At 40.0% G+C, this 19,160-nt stretch overlaps 1 protein-coding gene and 1 long non-coding RNA gene across 2 annotated transcripts; one reads left to right on the top strand and one right to left on the bottom strand.

The window, feature by feature from the left end:
- Positions 1-7,496: 7,496 nt before the first annotated feature.
- Positions 7,497-11,964, bottom strand: LOC123464087. Its single transcript, XR_006639345.1, has 2 exons — positions 11,197-11,964; positions 7,497-8,269 (listed from the first exon to the last, which is right to left on the bottom strand). It is a non-coding gene; the product is annotated as an uncharacterized LOC123464087 (long non-coding RNA).
- A 1,795-nt stretch (positions 11,965-13,759) lies between these two features.
- Positions 13,760-19,035, top strand: Ripply2 (ripply transcriptional repressor 2). The gene is made up of 3 exons (XM_012949192.2): positions 13,760-13,969; positions 14,247-14,311; positions 18,823-19,035. Exons 1-3 carry the CDS (start codon positions 13,760-13,762, stop codon positions 18,977-18,979), a joined length of 432 nt encoding a protein of 143 aa, XP_012804646.2. The 3' UTR covers positions 18,980-19,035.
- The last annotated feature ends 125 nt before the right edge of the window (positions 19,036-19,160 follow it).

Genomic DNA, 19,160 nt, shown 5'->3' with positions numbered 1-19,160 from the left:
CCTCAAAATTTTCTTAACCTTAATCTCATTCTACAAAATAATTCATCAGCACTCTTAAAAATGCTGTTAAGGGGCTGGATAGATGGCTTAGCTATTAAGGCATTTGCCTGCAAAGCCAAAGGATCCCCTTCCAAGTCCCATGTTAGCCAGATGCACAAGGGGGTTAATGCATCTGGAGTTCATTTGCCTGGGCACACCAGGGTTGGAGGCTCTGGTGCACTCATTCTCTCTCTATCCCTTTTTTTCTCTCTCAAATAAATAAATAAAAACACATTTTAAAAACTGCTGTTAAGAACTGGGTGTAATGGTGCATGCCTTTAATCCCAGCACTTGGGAGGCAGAGGTAGGAGGATCGCCATGTGTTCAAGGCCACACTGAAACTATATAATGAGTCAGTCTGGGCTAGAGCAGTGCCCTACATCAAAAAACCAAAAAAAAAAAAAAAGAAAATGCTGTTATGAAAAGCAAAGAAAGGAAGTATCAATGATTAAAGAAATTAATCTCAAAGGAAATAAGATAAACAATAAAATTCATGATCTTATATTGAATCTAGGTATATATGTGTGTGTGTGTGTGTGTGTGTGTGTGTGTGTGTGTGTGCATGTGTGTGTGTAAATTATATTATAATATAATATATAATGCTTATATATCATATAGGTATATATATATATATATTCACACTATTGGAATAGTTAGTGAATATTTGAATATTGACTGAGGATTAGATGACATTATATCAGTGTCATCAATTGTGTTGTGATTATGAGATTGTCCTTCATTTTCGGAATATAGGCAATAAAGTCTTTAGGGCTAAAGGAGTATGATGTCTAACTTACCCTCAATAGTTGGGAAAAAGTGTGTTAATAGAATTGTTCTAGGTGGGTAAATGTTTGACAATTAATGAACCCACGTGTAAAGCATATCAGAGTCTTTGTAGCTTTTCATAAATTTATAATTATACAATATTAAAAGTTATAAAAATAAATATGCAATGCCCCCAAAATTTCCTCATAAAATATAAAATAAAATATTCTGCAAGTAGCATTGGATGACCGAGAGGCTGAGTAATCACTTTAGATCAAATATTCTGTCATCTCACATTTCCAAGCTTAGAGAAACCCTGCTGTAATTATGGCCAGTGCTGTAATCAAAGGCAAGATAGTCCAGACTCCCAGAGCCCACTGAAGCTGAGTACTAAGGTAGGGGATCAACTATCATATGAATTAAATCTGACAAAAGTTTTACAAGGAGGTGTTCTGTAGTACCTGCTCTAGGATAGCATACGAGAGTTCCACCATGATAGTCATGCCATCATTCTTTCTCTCTTCAGAACAAACCTTTTTAGGTAGGTATATGATTGCTTCCTTTACGCTTAAATGTGGCCATGTAGCTGAATTAACCTCAAAGAAACTAAAACCAGAAGAGATTTCTCCTTAAAGACATTAGACAAAGGTCTTTTCACATAAAATTTTTGTGTTTCTCTTCTACCATAATGTTACCCAGAATTTAGATGTGATGTCCAGGTCTCTACCAACTATATTAACAACTAAGGTAAGATCCATGCCCCAGGGAAAGTCCACTAATATACAAATTGAAGAATCTGATTGAAAAGGGCTATCATACAATCCCTTGAACAGCCACTTGGAATGGTAATCTTATTTTATTTACTATCTATTTATTATTGGTCATTTATATTTACAGTAATGGGTTGAATTAAGGAACTTTAATACATATGTCATTATACTTTGTTCTAATTCATCCCTCTCCCTTATGCCTTCTATCCCCCACTGGCCAGTTCTCTTCTTTACCACAGATACTCCTTCCTACTGTTTTCATGTCGTATGTATTCCATTATCCTCTTTGTTTCCCTCTCTTAAGATCTCTTTCTCTCTCTCATGATCCCTGTTTTATCTCTCTCTGTCTCTCACACACACACGTGCCTGCACATGCACACACACACACAATTGTAAATCTAAGTTCTTCGTATTTGTCTTTCTGAGTTTAGTCAGTTTTGCTTAACATAATGACTTCTAGTTCCATCTATCTTCCTGCAAATGTGGACTAACAAGTTCACATGAGAGAAAAAGAAACTTCGATTTTTCTGGTCATTGTTGATTTCAGGTATATTATTTATCACTAAACAAGTAAAACTTAAATTAAAAGACCTTATTTAGAATAATATTTTCTGCAAAGGTTTGAGGAATTGGTTCCCTCCCTGTTAGAAGATTCCATAGCTGTGCCTTCCAGAACCCAACAGGTCACATGTAGTTTCAGTTGAGGAATATTTTTAGAATGCATAAAGATAATTTTTAGAATATTTGAAGACCTTTGTGTTGAAAACTTTAGAATGTTGCCTATAACACTGTAGAAACTAATCCTGTTTTACTTATTATGCTTTGCTGAGAAGATCAAATTCAATGTGGATCTCTGATAGAAAGAATTGCACTCTTTATTTCACCTTCCAGTTAGTTAAAATCATATTTTTATTATATTGTTTGCTTCCATGTGTTCATTAAAAAAATGATGAAGTAACAAGTCAAATAAGATAGGCAGAGTTGTGCCAGAATAAATCTCAAATCTGATTACATTAAAAAAAAAAAGAAACATGGCTGGAGAGATGGCTTAGCAGTTAAGGTGTTTGCCTGCAAAGCCTAAAGACCCAGGTTCAACTCTCCAGCTCCCATGTAAGCCAGATGCACAAAGGTGAGGCAAGCGCAAGGTCACACATGCTCACTAGTGGCAGAAGCATGTAGAGTTTGATTTCAGTGGCTAAGGCCCTAGTGTGACAATTTCTCTCTCTCTCTCTCTCTCTCTCTCTCTCTCTCTCTCTCTCTCTCTCTCTTGATCTCTCTAAAAATCAAAGAAAATGAATTTTTTGGGTTAGTAAAATGCTGTGCTCCACATCACCCTTATTGAGGCTGAGGGAATCTCCTCTATCCAGACAACAAGGAATGGAATACACGTTGCCCATTGGCTCTTTCTATTATATTTTTCTATAAAATTCTAATATCTATATAATATTCTAATTTTACATATTTGTTATAAATATTTTATTCATTTATTTGAAAGCAGAGACAGAGAGAATAGGCTTTCCAGGGCCTCTAGCTGCTGTAAGTGAGCTCCAGATGAATGTGTCACTTTGTGCATCTGGTTTTACGTGGGTACTGGGAATTTGAACCTGGGTTGTTAGTCTTTGCAGGCAAATGTCTTGACCACTAAGCTAACTCTCCAGCTCTACCCATGGGTTCTTCAGGATTTTGTTCAGGAGGGGACATAACACTTCTGATCATATTTTAGTAGTTAAATTTAGCTGGCCACACACCTAACCTGAAGAGATCAGAAGTATAACCTACTGTGTACATAGGAAGAACTTCTTAGAATTCCTCAAGAATGGGTTACTACCTACTACAGAATTTCATAATAAATTATAAACTCATATTTTCTAATTTTAATCTTCTGAATTTTCTTTAGTTTCTTGTTAAAGATAACAATTCTCTCAATTAGTAGAATTAGCCCAAATCATTATGATTATAGAAGGGGAACAGTTCTTAAGGTGACAGAGGATTAAATCTAACTCTCCTAATCTGCTGTATTAGTTTGTGATTGCCTGATATTAAAATCAAGTTAATCCAACATCTCACAGTATCATTTTTAGTCTGACTTATTATAAATCAGTGTGCAGCACTCAGAAAATCTCCAGAAGGCAGTTAAGGATCCCTACAAATCATTTCTTTCACAGACATATTTGTTTCAGAACAGATATTCTCCATGTCCTTCATACAGAGTAGACATGAAAATCCAGTTATGTAAATATATATATATATATATATATATATATATATATATATATATATTTATATAGTATGTCCATATAAGTATGTATGTTAACATATGATTAATAGTTGTTACTTAAAAGAAATTAGTAAAATTATAAATTTTCTTGGTTTTAATTAAATAATTAATATAAGTTCTTACATTTTGGATATCTTCAGTAATTTTTGTTTTATTTTTTAACATGGAAATAATTATCTTCATTATTTCTTAGGAGTTCAGAGGGTTCCTAAGATCAAAAGCCCTGACTATTTCTTAGGAGTTTAAAGGGCTCCTAAGACCAAAAGGTTTGGGAACCACTGTATTAAATAACATTCTTGTTTTCTCAACTTGATTTTTTTTTTTTTTCGAGGTAGAGTCTCACTCTAGCTCAGGCTGACCTGGAATTTACTCTGTAGTCTCAGGGTGGCCTTGAACTCATAGCGATCCTCCTACCTCTGCCTCCTGAGTGCTGAGATTAAAGGAGTGTGCCACCACGCCTGGCTCAACTTGATCTTTTAAAGGAGAAAACTTTTGATAACATTTTCTTTGTGGCAATGTTATCCATGAGATTAAAAAACAATTTGTTTTTGTGGTCCAAAGAGCATTACAAAAAATCACCCCATTGTTGAGAAAGAGGGTTTGATTTGACTGTCTATAAGGAATTACTAAGTCAACTGCATTTTTTGATTATAAGAAAGCATGTTCAGTTAGTCCTTTCAATAATGCTTGAATAGAACTAGTCACTGATTGGAGATATATGCAGCAGCAAATAACTAATTCATGGCAGATTCTAAAATGAAAGTAAGCGAATTTGTACTCTCACCTAACAAGAAGCACAGATGTTGAATCCCACAGATGGCTTTTCCACAGGCTCACCAGTGTCCGTCCACATCCTCTCCAGACTTCACATCCTTCCAGGCTGCTAGCCTCAGCATGTTGGCTCAGGTAGCCTGGCTTTTTTCTGAGCCCCAATCCTGGCATCATAAGTAACCAACCATGATCCTCTTTGTGGTTGAGGAATGAATCAGTTTTTCCAAAAACACTCAATTTCTTGCACTTTTTTTTTTTTAAGCAAGAATGGGTAGGGGAATAGTAATGGCATAGCTGACAGGAAAGCCTTATGCTATATTCAGCTGCGGAAAATGAAATGTCTCATTGCAGTGACTACTACAGCATATTGGACAAAATTACAGAGAATTGTTATCTAGATGCAATGTTCATGTTTTCTGTCTGTTGAGTAGTAGTTTCTGACCACCTATAGAATTCCCAAGAAGCTGGCACATGTGGTCTTGTTTTCTTAAACCTTATTGATAATTCATTTCTGAGCTTGTAGTTTTCTATAAATCCCCACTTACATTTTATTCAGTAACAGAAAGCAGTTGCATTCTGCCTCATTTTTTTGTCTCCTAACTTATCATGTACTTGTCTTGCTAATAGCTAACAACTCATCTTTGAATTTAGTGCTTTCCATTAAACATTTGTTCTCTTCTGAAACTGGCATTTAAATAATATAAATTTAATTCTACAACCTAAATAATTCTCTAACCTAACTCTTTAATAAAAGTCAAAAACAAATACAGAAATATATTATCCAGTATGGCCTCCTTTCCCTGGCACAACCCACACACCATCTGTCTGGTCTCCTGCTGATATTAGGAAACAACCAAAGCAGGAAACTGCTTTCTGCTAGGACTGTGCTACAGAAGCAGTGATGCACAGATTATGAAGGAAGTGGTCTGTAATCAGTTTTCTTTAGATCTCCGCTACAATCCCTCTTGGGGTCTTCCATAATAGAAGAGGGTTTCTCCAATTACTTCCTATTAGAACTCTTCTGCTTCTGTCTGTAGAATTCTTGCAGGTCTGTCGTTGCTTCCAGGCATGTGTTTATCTCCCATCTCCCCACAATATGAGCATGGTGACAGCTAGACAACATGTTGGCCTTCCTCCATTCTGAATGAAAGTTTACTCAGTGTCACACTCAATATGGCTGATAACAAATAGACACTGAGGATACTCAAAACATACAGAAGCAGAAATCCAGAAGATTCTGAGAGCTCAACAGTATAGTATATTTAAAACATACCCACCAAGGCTCAGGAAATTTTGTGAAAGAGGAGGAGGAAATATTATAAGAGCCACAGGGTTGGGGTGAATATCCAGAGGCATTGCCCTGGCCTTCCTTCCCCCTGCCACATTAACTGACTAATACTCTCACAACTCACAACCATAACCCAAAGTGGATACCAGCAATGTCGCTGAGGAAGGCTCTCAATGGAGTGGGGACAGGACCGAGGGAAATGATGGTCCCAACACATGATGTGTCCATACAAAGTTTCTACTTAATAAAATAAAGATTTTAAATAAATAAATCATGGTGTTTATCATATTTTGGCTGCTGGTGGTTAGTAACATAACAAATTAAATATTATCATTAAGATACATTGAATATAAAATGTCAGGTGTGGTAGAACATAGTAAAATAGATTATCATGGGAAAAATCAGTTTCTTTTTAGGTCAGGCAGATACAATTTTACATGGTGCATTTTTATCGTAATATGTCAGGGTAAATTAACAAACTTGAAATGACAAGGAATTTTTAAATGTCTGGAAATACAGCTATCAAAAATCTTCAATATTTCATTTGTTCAAAGCTGAACTTCTGAAAAAAAATATATATTTTCTATCTTCATAGGCTTTGGATCAGAGCTACTGCTCATGAGGTGACTCACTCTCTTTGTGCTTTGAGCAACACATATTCAGTTGTAAGTCTAATTTGAAGTTTTAAATATCAGGCCTTCAAATATTGTTCTTTCTGGTAGTTATTAACCAAGTAAAGAAGGTCCAGGAGGAGCCTGGGAAGTGTGACTATTTGCAGCCGTGATGTTCTCATGCCTGCGTGTGATTAACACAGACTCGCTAAATCTCTCTCTGAGCCATCTGTGAGCACCTTCTTTGCTTTAAAACAACACACACCAGTTCTGCTCCTCCTAAACCAGTTTATGCCACAACTGTTATCTTCACCTTAAACCTGGGAACATTCTCCAGTGCCTGAAGCTTGAAGATGTCACTTTGAAAATATGAGCTTCAAATTGAAAAAAAGATTCCTGTTAAATCAGTGATCTCAAATAAATTTTATGTCCATAAAATGTTGATGACAGAAATTCCAACCCATTTGTAAGGGAAAAAAATAAATATATTGATTAACAAGTAAGTTTCAATCATCTGTATGTGTTAAACCTCCTACAAAGCCGAAGTGAAACTCCATCACTTGAGCTCACCTACCTGCTCCTTAGTTCAACCTCAAGTTCTCCTCGAATTCTCCTTTCACAGCAGCGGCTTCTGCGTGGCATCCTGGATTAGCAAATCAGTAACGGAGGAGGTTTAACTGTCTGGCAACACCTGGCAGAAAATGATGTGCAGCACAGCTTGGAAACCAAGGTCTGAAGACAGTTCTGAAGGACTTGCTGTGGTATCTGTGTGGAGATTCCAGGAAATTGCCCTGCAGCAAAGCTACCCAGCCCTGCCCAAAGACCAGCACAAACACAGTCTAGGCTTTGAAACAAGCCCTAAGTCATAATTAAACTCATACTCTCCATCAGACATATGTTTTAAAAACCTGAAAATCAGAAACATTTTAAAGAGACTGGATTCAGAATGAAGCATTCAATTTATCAAGCTCAACTGGACAGCAATCAAGCATTAATCCTTTAATGGAATGCTGAAAGTTTTTATATGTGGCTATATACTTTGCATACAGTAAAATCCATCTGTTTTAACTATGCAAGTTAACAGCATTGAGTAGATTCACAGACATTTGCAATCATCACAATTCAGTGTTATTTATAGCATCCTACAAATATTCCCCCTGTACATCATTTTTAGGGTTCTGCCTTCAATTTGTTATAACTTTACCAGGAAAACATTATTACACAATTGAAATAGAAAATCTGACTCCTTTGCTATTCTGGTATAGATTAATAAATTGCCTGGAAAAAAAACACACTTTGTATAATTTTTTTATCAGCTACTTAGACAGATAGACAGTATTCCTTAAGTTATATTCAGAGAATCATGAAGAAGGGGGGCTGTGTTTGGACTGTGCTCTTATGACAAGTGAAGCTGGCACTATCAGGAGGCACATGATGGCCCCAGCAGCTGTGAGTCAAATGATATTCCGCCCCTCCCCCTGCATTCTTCACACTCCTGTTTTCACCTCAGGTTCTAAGTGGAGAATAAGTCATACCCTAGCTGAGGTCATCCTGTCCAAGTGAAAGTGTTGGATACACCAGGACACAGTCTTTCTCTCTCCTGTATTCTGGTTGTTGTTTTCCATGTACTCTATATGTTCAATCCATCTCATGCAATGTGGTCTTTCTTTCTTTGCAGTTTCCTCCTCAGAACCATTGCCTAGTCCTTCTCCTCTGGGATGCAGTTGCTTTCTCTGATTTTAGAGTCCTGAAAAAAAAAAATCAAATATCAGGGTTGATGAGATGGCTTGGTGGTCAAAGTTGCTTGATTTATAAAGCATGATGGCCTGGGTTTAATTCTCTAAGGCCTACATGCAGCCAGACTCAGGAAGTAGCACATGTGTCCCAAGTTCATTTGCAACAGCAGGAGGGCCTGATGCACCCATATACTTTCTCTTTCTCATAAATAAATTAATTAATTAACTCAAAGACAAAAATATGCTAGGAGTACATGTAGCATATTCAAGGCAAACTTACAATATTTTTTCTTAGCAGGATATATACCATGATGATTTAGTTGTCTGCTAGACTGTATGGGGGTTATGTTTGCTTTGGTTTGCTTTTCCTAAGGTCTGGAAACAATGTCTATTACATAGTAGGTATTAAATAAATGTCTGCTTAAATGGAGTATTTCAAATTTCAGTCTTACCATATTATGTAAGGTCAGACTTACTCATTAGTATGTTATGAAAAATGTTGATACGGAAAGTAAATATATATTTTTAAATTTTTGTTTATTTACTTATTTGAGAGAAAGGGAGAGAGAATGGGTGTGCCAGGGCCTCCAGCCACTGCAAAAGAATTCCAGATGCATGTTCCACCTTGTGCATCTGGCTTGTGTGAATGCTGGGGGATAGAATCTGGGTCCTTAGGCTTCACAGGCAAGTGCCTTAAATGCTAAGCCAGCTGGGAAAATACATATTTTAAATTCATGAGTGTAACTTGATATAAAATTTGAAAATAAACTTTACAGCATGAACATCAGGTTGTATTATGTAGCTATATTTCTCTATCTTTATTTTATAATGCTTTATATCTTCATGCAGAATCAAGCATGCTTAAGAAGTATGTATAGGCTGGAGAGATGGCTTAGCGGTTAAGTGCTTGTCTGTGAAGCCTAAGGGCCCTGTTTGAGGCACCAGGACCCACGTTAGCCAGATGCACAAGGGGGCGCACTTGTCTGGAGTTTGTTTACAGTGGCTGGAGTCCCTGGCGCTCCCATTCTTTCTCTCTCTTTTTGTCTCTCTTATCTGCCTCACTCTCTCTGCCTCACTCTCTCTCTCTGTCTCTCTCTGCCTCTCTCTTTCTCTCTGTCTGCCATTCTCAAATAAATAAATAAAAATAAATAATTTTTTTAAAAAAGTATGTATAGTCATTCTAAAATGCTAATTATAATGTCCCTGAAAATTAACTGGTTGCTCTGGTCTTTTGGTACAGCTTAAAATCAGTGTTGCCCTTCATGATTTAGCTAAGCAATCTTATCTTTGATAAAAATAAGTGACGCCAAAAAAAAAAACATATTACAAACAGAAAGAAAAATAGTGCTTTGTTCTTTGTTCCATGGGAAATCAGTTTCAAACTGTACCATTAGCTGACATAAATGGAATTAATATATGATATTTACATAAAAATATATCCTATTTATACTATTAATGAAAGGCTTAGAATTTTTTTAGTTCTAGTCATCCATATCGCTATTTTTCAGTTTGCCACTAATTTGATTAATTATTACTCTGGCTGTGTTTTTCTTAATTCTTTTCTTGTTTTTCCTTCTCATGATGTTCCTTGTATCACAGAATTGGGACAAATGATAATCCCTCAGATATATGTCACCCTACACTGTCACCATTCTTCCCCATGCCAGATGTAGTCACCTTTATTAAAATTACTTCTAGGTGTTTCCAGACCTGATTTGCTGTCAGCACTAACCCCTGCTTTCCAAGCTCATGAGGGTCATTCTCAGGGCTATTGACTTCATTTTATTCCTTTCTCCTTTGGGACCATAAGCCATCACCCAGTCTCCTTTCTCCAGAGCACCCTCATGTCCCAATCTTCCAACCATACCTTACGGACCCCTCAGACTTCTTGACTCTCTTTTCTTCTCAACTTGTTTTCACTTCTTCATCTTAAATCTACAAATCAACTTGCTGTCTGTGTCTGTCCCCTCCCTTTCAAGTAATGCTATTCCACTGTCACTTAGGAACTTGAGTTGCCAAATCCAATGAACATCCATCCTTACTTCATTTGGCTTCTTGGTAGCACTTAGTGTTTAGACCTCTCATTCCATGTCATAATTCTCCTGTCACACCTGCCTGTCACACCTGCCCTACTGACTCATCTTCTGCCACCACTATTCCTCTTCGGTGACATTTTTGGGAGGTCGTGGGGAATATGCTTTATCCAACAGGGTTTGGACTCCTGAGTTCTGTCCTTGGTCCTCTTCTCAAGCTGCAAAATTTCCTGAGAAAACTAAACAACTTATTGTTTGTTTTGTGTAAATAAAACACTATTTCACTAATGCTTCACATTTAAATCTTTACCCATAAACTGTCTATTGAGCCCTCATACCACTGGCTGCTCCCTGGACATCTTCGCAATGTATTATGAAACCTGCTCAGGAGCCATCAGGGGTGGCTTTTCTTGGGGTGATTGTATTTTGCATGTGGGAAAGACAATGAACTGGATATCCATTCAGTGTTTACCAGGGAAATTACAGTACTCTCCTATGCTGTCTATTTCTACATTTTCTCTTTGGAGGAATGTGGTAGAAGTGCACTTCCCTGCTCTTTTGGGATTACTGTGTCATGTGACTAGTTTGCCCTGGCTGGTGAAATATGTTGGAAGTGGTATGTGTCACTTTGAGTACATAATTTTACTCCCTTCTCCTTGGGAAAAGAACTGGCAGCAGTCCAAAGATAACAGGTTCCATCAGTTTGCATCACAGAGTCAATCTTCCACTAACCAAAACACATGTATAGGATGAGGGAGAAGAATGGCTTTACTATTTTTAGCCTGTGAGAGTTTTTGAGTCATTTCTTATTGCCATATAACCCACCTACTCTGATTGGCTGAAAATAGAAAATCGAATTCATTTTCCCCCTGTAGGCCATTAAAAATAAAATAAAAGCATCTTACCTGCTTTATTCTTTGTATCCTGTATGACCTTTCTTCGTCTGAGCCCTCATTACCTATGCCTGTTAATTAGGCTGGACAGGGACAGCTCAGCTCAGCTCCAACCCCAGGTTCACCTGCAGATGAGATTTCCCAAGTCCTCTTTAAATCCATCCTTTCATCTCCACTGCGTGTGCATGCATATGTGCATGTGTGTGTGCATGTGTGCGTGTATGTGTGTCCTCTTGTTTTCTCCTCAGACTGTGATCTTTTCCATGGCTTCTTTCTTTCAGTACCATCTTCTTCTAACTCCATTTTCCATGGCCTTGCCAAAGATCTTTAATAAATTGCAAACTTGGGCTGGAAAGATGGCTTAGCGGTTAAGACGCTTGACAGTACAGCCTAAGGACACATGTTCGACTCTCCAGATACCATGTTAGCCAGATGTGCAAAGGGGAGACAAGTGCAAGGTCACTAAATGAAACAATGAAAATTAAAAATATACAAAAAATAAGTTGCAAATTCTGGATATTCCATTCTTAATCTTCAACTATTGCTTAAAGAGCAAAGAATGCTTGAGCACAGCATGCTCAGCTGAATAAACCAAGTCCTTTCTGGCTCCTCAGCCATAGCACTCTGTTAGCAATATGTCATCCCGTCTCCTATTCCACTACCACACAGACTGGCAAACTTATCAATTAAGTGTTCTTTCTAGAAATCCGAACTTGGGGTTCATTTGCTGTAAGCATCAGGCTTTCCTGATTGTTCCTAACAGGTACATCAAGTGCTCCCTGTGCCCCTTCTCTGCATAGAATAACTTTGGCTACTGAATATGTTCTAAAACAAACAAACAGACAGACAGACAAACAAGCAAGCAAGCAAGCAAACAAACAAACAAGCAAACAAAACTCTGTTTCTGTAGCTACAGTAGTGGCCATAGATTTTTTTTTTTTTTTTTTTTTGATTTTTCGAGGTAGGGTCTCACTCTAGCTCAGGCTGACCTGGAATTCACTCTGTAGTCTCCGGGTGGCCTTGAACTCACAGCCATCCTCCTACCTCTGCCTCCCGAGTGTTGGGATTAAAGGCGTGCACCACCATACCCAGCATGGCCATAGATTATAATTATTACAATCGTCTTGAGAAATGAGGGAGTAAGTTGTTTGCCATTAGATCTAAAAAGTACAGTAGTTAACACATTGCAGAAAGATCTAGAATCTTTATGGAATGAGAATAAGACTTTTCCAAAGATACCCTAACATCTGTAAATGTCTTAATATTTTTGAATTTATTTGTTTGCAAGCAGGAAAGGGCTGGGAGGGAATGGGCATGCATGCCAGCGCCTCTTGCCACTGCAAATGAACTCTATATGTATCTGCCACTTGGTGCTTCTGGCCTTATGTAGATACTGGGGATTTGAACCTGAGCCGCTGAGGCTTGCTAGCAAGTGTCCCAACCACTAAGCTATTTCTGTAGCCCAAGGTCTGAATATTTTTAAAGTGTTTATAATCTGCTGAGGGTTCACTATGTCAGGCATCAGCAAGCATTCAAGGAGCTCTTACTCTAGGCCTCTGAGACAAGCAGTAGGAATCCATCTTCACGCATCTCATTATCTGAAGACAAACAGTTCATCCGCCCGGCAGGCACCCCATAATCGCCCCCTAAATGCTGATTAAATGGATTCCTTTCTCATGGAGCAGCTGCATAGCAGATGACACTACAGCTTATGCGCAAGGCTTTTACAGTTTGTAAGAAAAAATTCGGCTGTATTATTTTAAACATGTTGGGGAAAATGATAACATGTCATTTTTCCTTTTAAGCATAGCATTTTTTAAAATTAGCTTCAGCGAACCTCTGTAGATAGATAAGGTGAAGGGTAACTTATGAATTAGAGCAATGGGTTCAAGAAGAAGGACTGGTTACACCATAACCTTCCAAGACTGCATTACCATTGGACATTTCTCCCCAGCCCACACAAGAACCTTCTACTCTCCCTCCAGTGACAGAGTGACAGCATTTCTAGTGGTGACCTGAGGAGTTACTGTAGGGGGTGCTGACAAGATGTTGGAGAAAAATCACAGAGATGTGAGAAGACAGCCTGAGACAGTATATGCCCAGATCATCACATGACTTACACGGGGTGGAGAGGGTTAAAGCAATTCCTGTTCAGCCGAGCTCTTAGAACACAGGCTGCTGCAGAAACCTAAGGTTAAACTTCTGCGAGAAAAATCAGGCAACTACAAGTCGCCTGACAATTTTTTTTTTTTTTTTTTTTTTTTGCAAATAGACAAAACGTGTAGAATCGCTTAATTCCCTTCCCTCCTAACCTCTTCACGTGGAAACTGGCCGCCCTGGGCGAATGTTGTTTTTTTGCCAGGCCATGTGTCAGCGGGCCATTAACACTGCCCGGCCATTTGGGAGCTGCACGCGTTCACACCCGCGCACAGCCCGCGGCGCCTTCACGCGCCGCCGTTTTGCGGACGCGGGGGGCGGCCGCGATGAGCGCGAGGCTCCGGGCGCGCGGTGGCCGCGGGCGGCCAGATAAAGGATGCTCGGGAGCCGGCCGCTGGGTCCGCGGAGCGCGCTCGCCATGGCAACCGCGGAGCGTGCGGAACCCGCGCAGCGCCCCGCGCCCGCGCCCCGCGCCCGCGCCCCGGCCGCTCTGGCCAGCGGGAGCGGGCTCGGGTCCACCGGGCGCGGCCGGCGCGTGCAGTCCCGCGGCGCCGGGGGCTTTTGGAGACCGTGGCTTCCGGTCCCGGGACCGAGGGAGGAGCGGGCGCCGCGCCACGCGGCCCAGGCGGTGAGTGACCTCCAGTGTCCGCAGGAAGCCCGGGGTCCACCGGGGATGGGGACCCGGGGGCGGAGGGGCCCGCGCGCGCCGCCTGCCCGTGGTTTTGCCGGTGGCCCCGCGGTGTCTTCGCGGGTGCCGTGCCTTCTGCGGCGACCCGGCCACACGTATCCAGAGAACCGGGTTGCAGAGCGGCCCCGGGTCAAATCTCCTGCCTGGGCCAGGGATGCGGTTTCCAGTCTCTATGCGGAGATGCGCTGTAACTGCGCTCCTCTTCTTCCCTCCCCAGATGCCCCGTGGTCCCGCAAGGACAGAAGCCCCGGGAAAGTTTCCCCAATACCGACACCCAGTCAGGTGAGTGACAGGCCTCGCCGAAGGTCCCCTGCTCCTCCACCCCCGAGCAGGACCTGGGCCCCTCACACAGCCCAGCCCAGTGGCTGACCCCTAGCTTCTCTCTCTCGGAAAATGTCTTCCCACTCCGAAATATATCTGGAAAATATCCCTCCAGCTCCCACTTCGAAGAACCGCTTGCCAGTTCGTCGCCAGTGAGCTTGCGTGGATCCGTGAATGCTTAAGGACTATGCTGGGAAGAGAAGGCTCGCGGAAAAAGCAGGGTGCTCGCCTGTCAGACAGGAGGCGCTGGCGCTGCTTTGTAGAATGGTGACATCTTGTGCTTGAAAGACTGCTTGGGCTTTTATTTTATTTTGAACCCTAAAAGGCACTACAAGGAGAGTATTATGTCATACTATTTATTGCAAATTAAAAGAAAGGAAGGAAGGAAGGAAAAAGAAAGAGGTGAACAGCTGCGGGGATGCAACAACTGAAGACTAACAGTTCAGGAAAAGCAGCTATGTCAGGAACAGTGGACAGGTTACCAAGGGTGAGGCTAAACAGAGCGAGCTACCCAGCAATAGTGGCAAGTTGTTTACTGCTTTTTGGTTTTGTTTGTTTGTTTGCCACAGGAAGCCAGCTATTCTATAAGGTTCTTTGTAGCTTTTGTTGAGGAAAAAGGTTAGCAATCATGCATTATTATTATTAGTATTGCTTCTCAGAGTGACTTTGGTATAGTGTGTGTGAGTTTATGTGTTTATTCATAGCACACTGTAGTCAGCAGGGTTGATTCATTTCCTACCGTATGGTAAAGCAACTTAAAGAACATTGAGAGCACATGGCAGGAGTCGGAGTTTGGTCAGTTTTGAGGGGAGGAGGAAGGATCATGGATGGGTGTGACATAGGTTATGGTTATTGGCCTGAGTGTAGAAGACGTTGCTAGAAAGGTGGGCAATTGAAGCAGAAGAAAGAACATAGGAAAGGAGACGCAGGGTTGTGCCAGAAGCTGGAATTTGGGAGTATGGAGCTGTCATTAGCAGTGGTGTAGCCACAGTTCAGAAAGTATATACCTGCAAAAGGAGTCTGACTAGAATCCATGTAGGTAGTGTTGGTGGTTCTTCCATGGTCTTTTCTTTTTTTATTTTGAGAACGAGAGAGAAGCAGACACACACACACACACACACACACACACACACACACGGAGAGAGAGAGAAAGAGAGAGAGAATGGGCACACCTTCAGGCCTTCAGCCCCTGTGAATGGCAGATGTGTGTGCTCCCTTGTGCGCCTGTGCAACGTTGTGAACTTGCATCGCTGTGTGTCTGGCTTAGGTGGGAACTGGAAGGTCAAACATGAGTTCTTGGGCTTTGTAGGCAAGTGCCTTAGCGGCTAAGCCATCTCTCCAGCCCCTTCCATGGTCTTTTAACTAGAAGAATCATGTCATCAGATTTGTTTCAGAACAATTCCTGAATAAGTGGTATGATACATAGAGTCGGGGCCCCACAAATGAGACTGTAGGTTATTCAAGCTGTGAGGCAAAAGAAATATGGCATGAAGGGACTGTGGAGATGGCTCAGAGGTTAAGACACTTGCCTGCAAAGCCTAATGACCCGGGTTCAATTCCCCAGTACCCATGTAAGGTGGTGCATGCATCTGGAGTTTGTTTGCAGTGGCCAGAATCTCTGGCACACCCATTCTCATCCTCTCTTTCCCCCTTGGAAATAAATAATATTTGAAAATTATTTTAATTAATATTTTAAAAGAAACATAGCATTGAATATGAGGAGGGGACTCTGAACATGGGAAGTATTTAGGTGACAGGCTTCATAATCAATGTATTGAATATGGTAGGAGAAGAACAGGTAAGAAACTAGAATGCCTTCCATTCAGCTGAGTGCTGCACTGAGATGGACATTTAGGGAGCAAGGAAATGAGTCTGACTTTTCATTTATCATTCTGAATGTACTTTGACACGTCCAAATGAGTTGTCATAGAGATAGCTACATATCTGTAAGGGGCCAGGATTAAAGTCTAAGTAGAGGAGTGGGGGTTCTAGGAACATGGATAGCTGGGGAAGTCATGACAGTGTTGAGGTCATCCTAGGAAGTGCAGAAGAGAGAGATCATTCTCTAAGAAACCTTAGTTCAGGCCAGCATCCAATCAGTGCACAGGGAAGAGAGGACCACAAAGGAGGCAGAAGAAACAGAACAGAGAGGAATTCAGGAGGATGGGATCCTGGAAAAGGCTCAGTCCACAGTCAGAAATTTTGAGTGTGGTGATGGGCACAGGCCAACATCATTCGTCAGGCTTAGCAGCTCCAGTTACATACTACAAAATAAACTGTTAACTTCATAAACAGTCACTTCTTTTCTGAACAATCTAATTATACTTATTTTACTTTTTTCATTAATTCTGTCTGGACTAATATTATATGCCTCATTCTTTTTACTCAGCTATCAACTTCTTGAGGACAGTGACCATAATCTACTCATTTTTGAATTATTATTTATGTGGACATAAAAGATTGTTACCATATTTAATGAATAGACAATTGAGTTACTTATTTAAGCATCAGAATTGTAAGCTTGTAAGGTGTACTAGAAACATAGATTCTCTTAGTTCATTCTGCTCTTTAAGCAAATTGAACAAAATGCAATCTTTCCTTGGTTAGACTTACTCAGATACTTATTTTTATTTATTTAATTTTTATTTGAGAGAGAAAAAAGGGGAGCGGGAAAGAGAGAGAATATGTGCATGGTAGACTCTCTTACAGGTGCAAACAAACTGCAGCTGCACATGCCACTTTATGTATCTGGCTTTATGTGGGTACAAGAGAATTGAACCCAGGATGCAATCAGGCTTTGTTAAAAAAATAAAAAAGATGCTTTTAACCACTAAGCCATCACCCCAGCCTCTAGACTCACTCAATTAAATGTACACAAGGCCATTTGCCCAAAACTTAAATTGCTGCACTACAGTAGATAATTCATCCCTGTGTATTCATTTTCCTTGTATGAAAAACAAAACAAGACAGAATGGCCAGAGTAAAACTTGTCTTAAAAGAAATTCTGAGATAATCATGATTACATGCAAATTATTTGTACGCAGTATATACATTTCTTTTTTTTAATTTTTTAATTAATTAATTTATTTGAGAGTGACAGACAGAGAGAGAAAGATGCAGGGAGAGAGAGAGAGGAATTGGCGTGCCAGGGCCTCCAGCCACTGCAAATGAACTCCAGACGTGTGCGCCCCCTTATGCATCTGGCTAACGTGGGTCCTGGGGAATGGAGCCTTGAACCGGGGTCCTTAGGCTTCACAGGCAAGCACTTAACCGCTAAGCCATCTCTCCAACCCGATTAAGCTAACCATTCCCAAATTTGGTTGAATGGGGGTGGTGTGGATAAGAGGGAGTGGGGATCCAGATTGGGGGGTCTCAAGTTTTGAATGCTAAAACTTAAAAAAGTACCATTTTATATTTTTCCAAATAAATACATTTGTTTCATCTATACCTAAGAGAAAACTCTGTGAGTTCTAATCAGAACAGTGGGTGATGACTACCTTTGTTTAAGGTCTACACATTTTATCATCTTTGAAATGTTGGCTGTTGTAGCAGACAGCTTTTTTTGAGATGAACTTTTGGACCAGGCACAGTTATGGAGGAAGGGATATTTATTGACGCTTATAGACCCAGAAGAAGCTGGCCTATTTTCACAGGTCCAAACACACAGAGAGAAGCCAGAAGCCAAAAGCCACACCACACAGCACACTTTAGGAACTCCAGTTATGCACACTTTGTATATCTATAGATTAGAATTTTAAATATACTACCACACCTTAGGGTTGGATCCAGCCCAGTGGCACCACCTCCAGCCAGATGGCTGTAGACCTAAATTACAAGCTGTAATAAAACACTGAATATATTGAGGCCATCAATTCAAAGTACCACAGCTGTCATCCCCTTTAAAAATATTGTGTGTGTGTGTGTGTGTGTGTGTGTGTGTGTGTGTGCGCGCGCGCACGCGCTCGCGTGTGTGTTCCAGGGTCTCTTGCCACTGAAATTGAGTGAAAAATGTTTGTACCATATTTTTGGCATCTGGTTTTATGTGGGTGCTGGAAAATCAAATTTGGCCTGGGAAGCTTAGCAAGCAAGCACTTTTAAACTCCTGAAACATCCAGTCTCCACTTTTTAGAAATTGTCTTCTCTGAAAGGAGTTTTGAAACTGGAAGTCAAAACTCCTGAATTTTGAAATATTTATATATGAAATGCTTGAAGTAAGCTAAACATTGAACTTATGCTTATAGAAGGTGTAGTATGAATTTGCTTGATCTAATTTACATGAAAAATAATGAACCAGGAACAATTAATCAACCATGGGAAAAATGCTACCATAAAAATTTAAACTCTCCATCTTAAGGATGTATCTAACATGTATGAATTGTTAAGTATATAGAGCTCTTGACATTAGATCATTTCATGAATACATGAGTCCTGAATATGAAAAATAAGCTTACTCTGTTGTCTGCTTCTTTCAGACTATTTTGGCCCAAATCAAAGTGCTATGATTACTTATATCAAGAAGCAGAAACTCTTCTGAAAAATTTCCCAGTTCAAGCTACAATTTCCTTTTATGAAGATTCTGATAGTGAAGATGAAAGTGAGGAACTGGCCTGTGAACATCAATACAATTAGTTACTTCTGATGATAACCACAGCTTGTAGGATTTAAATTCAGTGTATAAATGTATCATACCATTTTAAAACTAATTTATTTGTATATAAATTATTAATAAAAGAAATATATTTTGTAATTATTATGGTAGTTTGACCATTTTTGTATCCCTACACTAAAATTAAATGTTAGAATTTAAGAA

Source organism: Jaculus jaculus, chromosome 10, assembly GCF_020740685.1.
Source record: "Jaculus jaculus isolate mJacJac1 chromosome 10, mJacJac1.mat.Y.cur, whole genome shotgun sequence".
Lineage (NCBI taxonomy): Eukaryota > Metazoa > Chordata > Mammalia > Rodentia > Dipodidae > Jaculus > Jaculus jaculus.
Note: the sequence above shows the minus strand (reverse complement) of the source record. Positions and strands in the feature narration are given on the sequence as shown.

Excerpts from the sequence above, each read along its gene's own strand:
- Ripply2 (XM_012949192.2), top strand. The coding sequence starts at position 13,760 with ATGGCAACCGCGGAGCGTGCGGAACCCGCGCAGCGCCCCGCGCCCGCG. Across the intron at positions 13,970-14,246 it reads CGCGCCACGCGGCCCAGGCG|ATGCCCCGTGGTCCCGCAAG; the intron begins GTGAGTGACCTC and ends TTCCCTCCCCAG. Across the intron at positions 14,312-18,822 it reads CAATACCGACACCCAGTCAG|ACTATTTTGGCCCAAATCAA; the intron begins GTGAGTGACAGG and ends TGCTTCTTTCAG.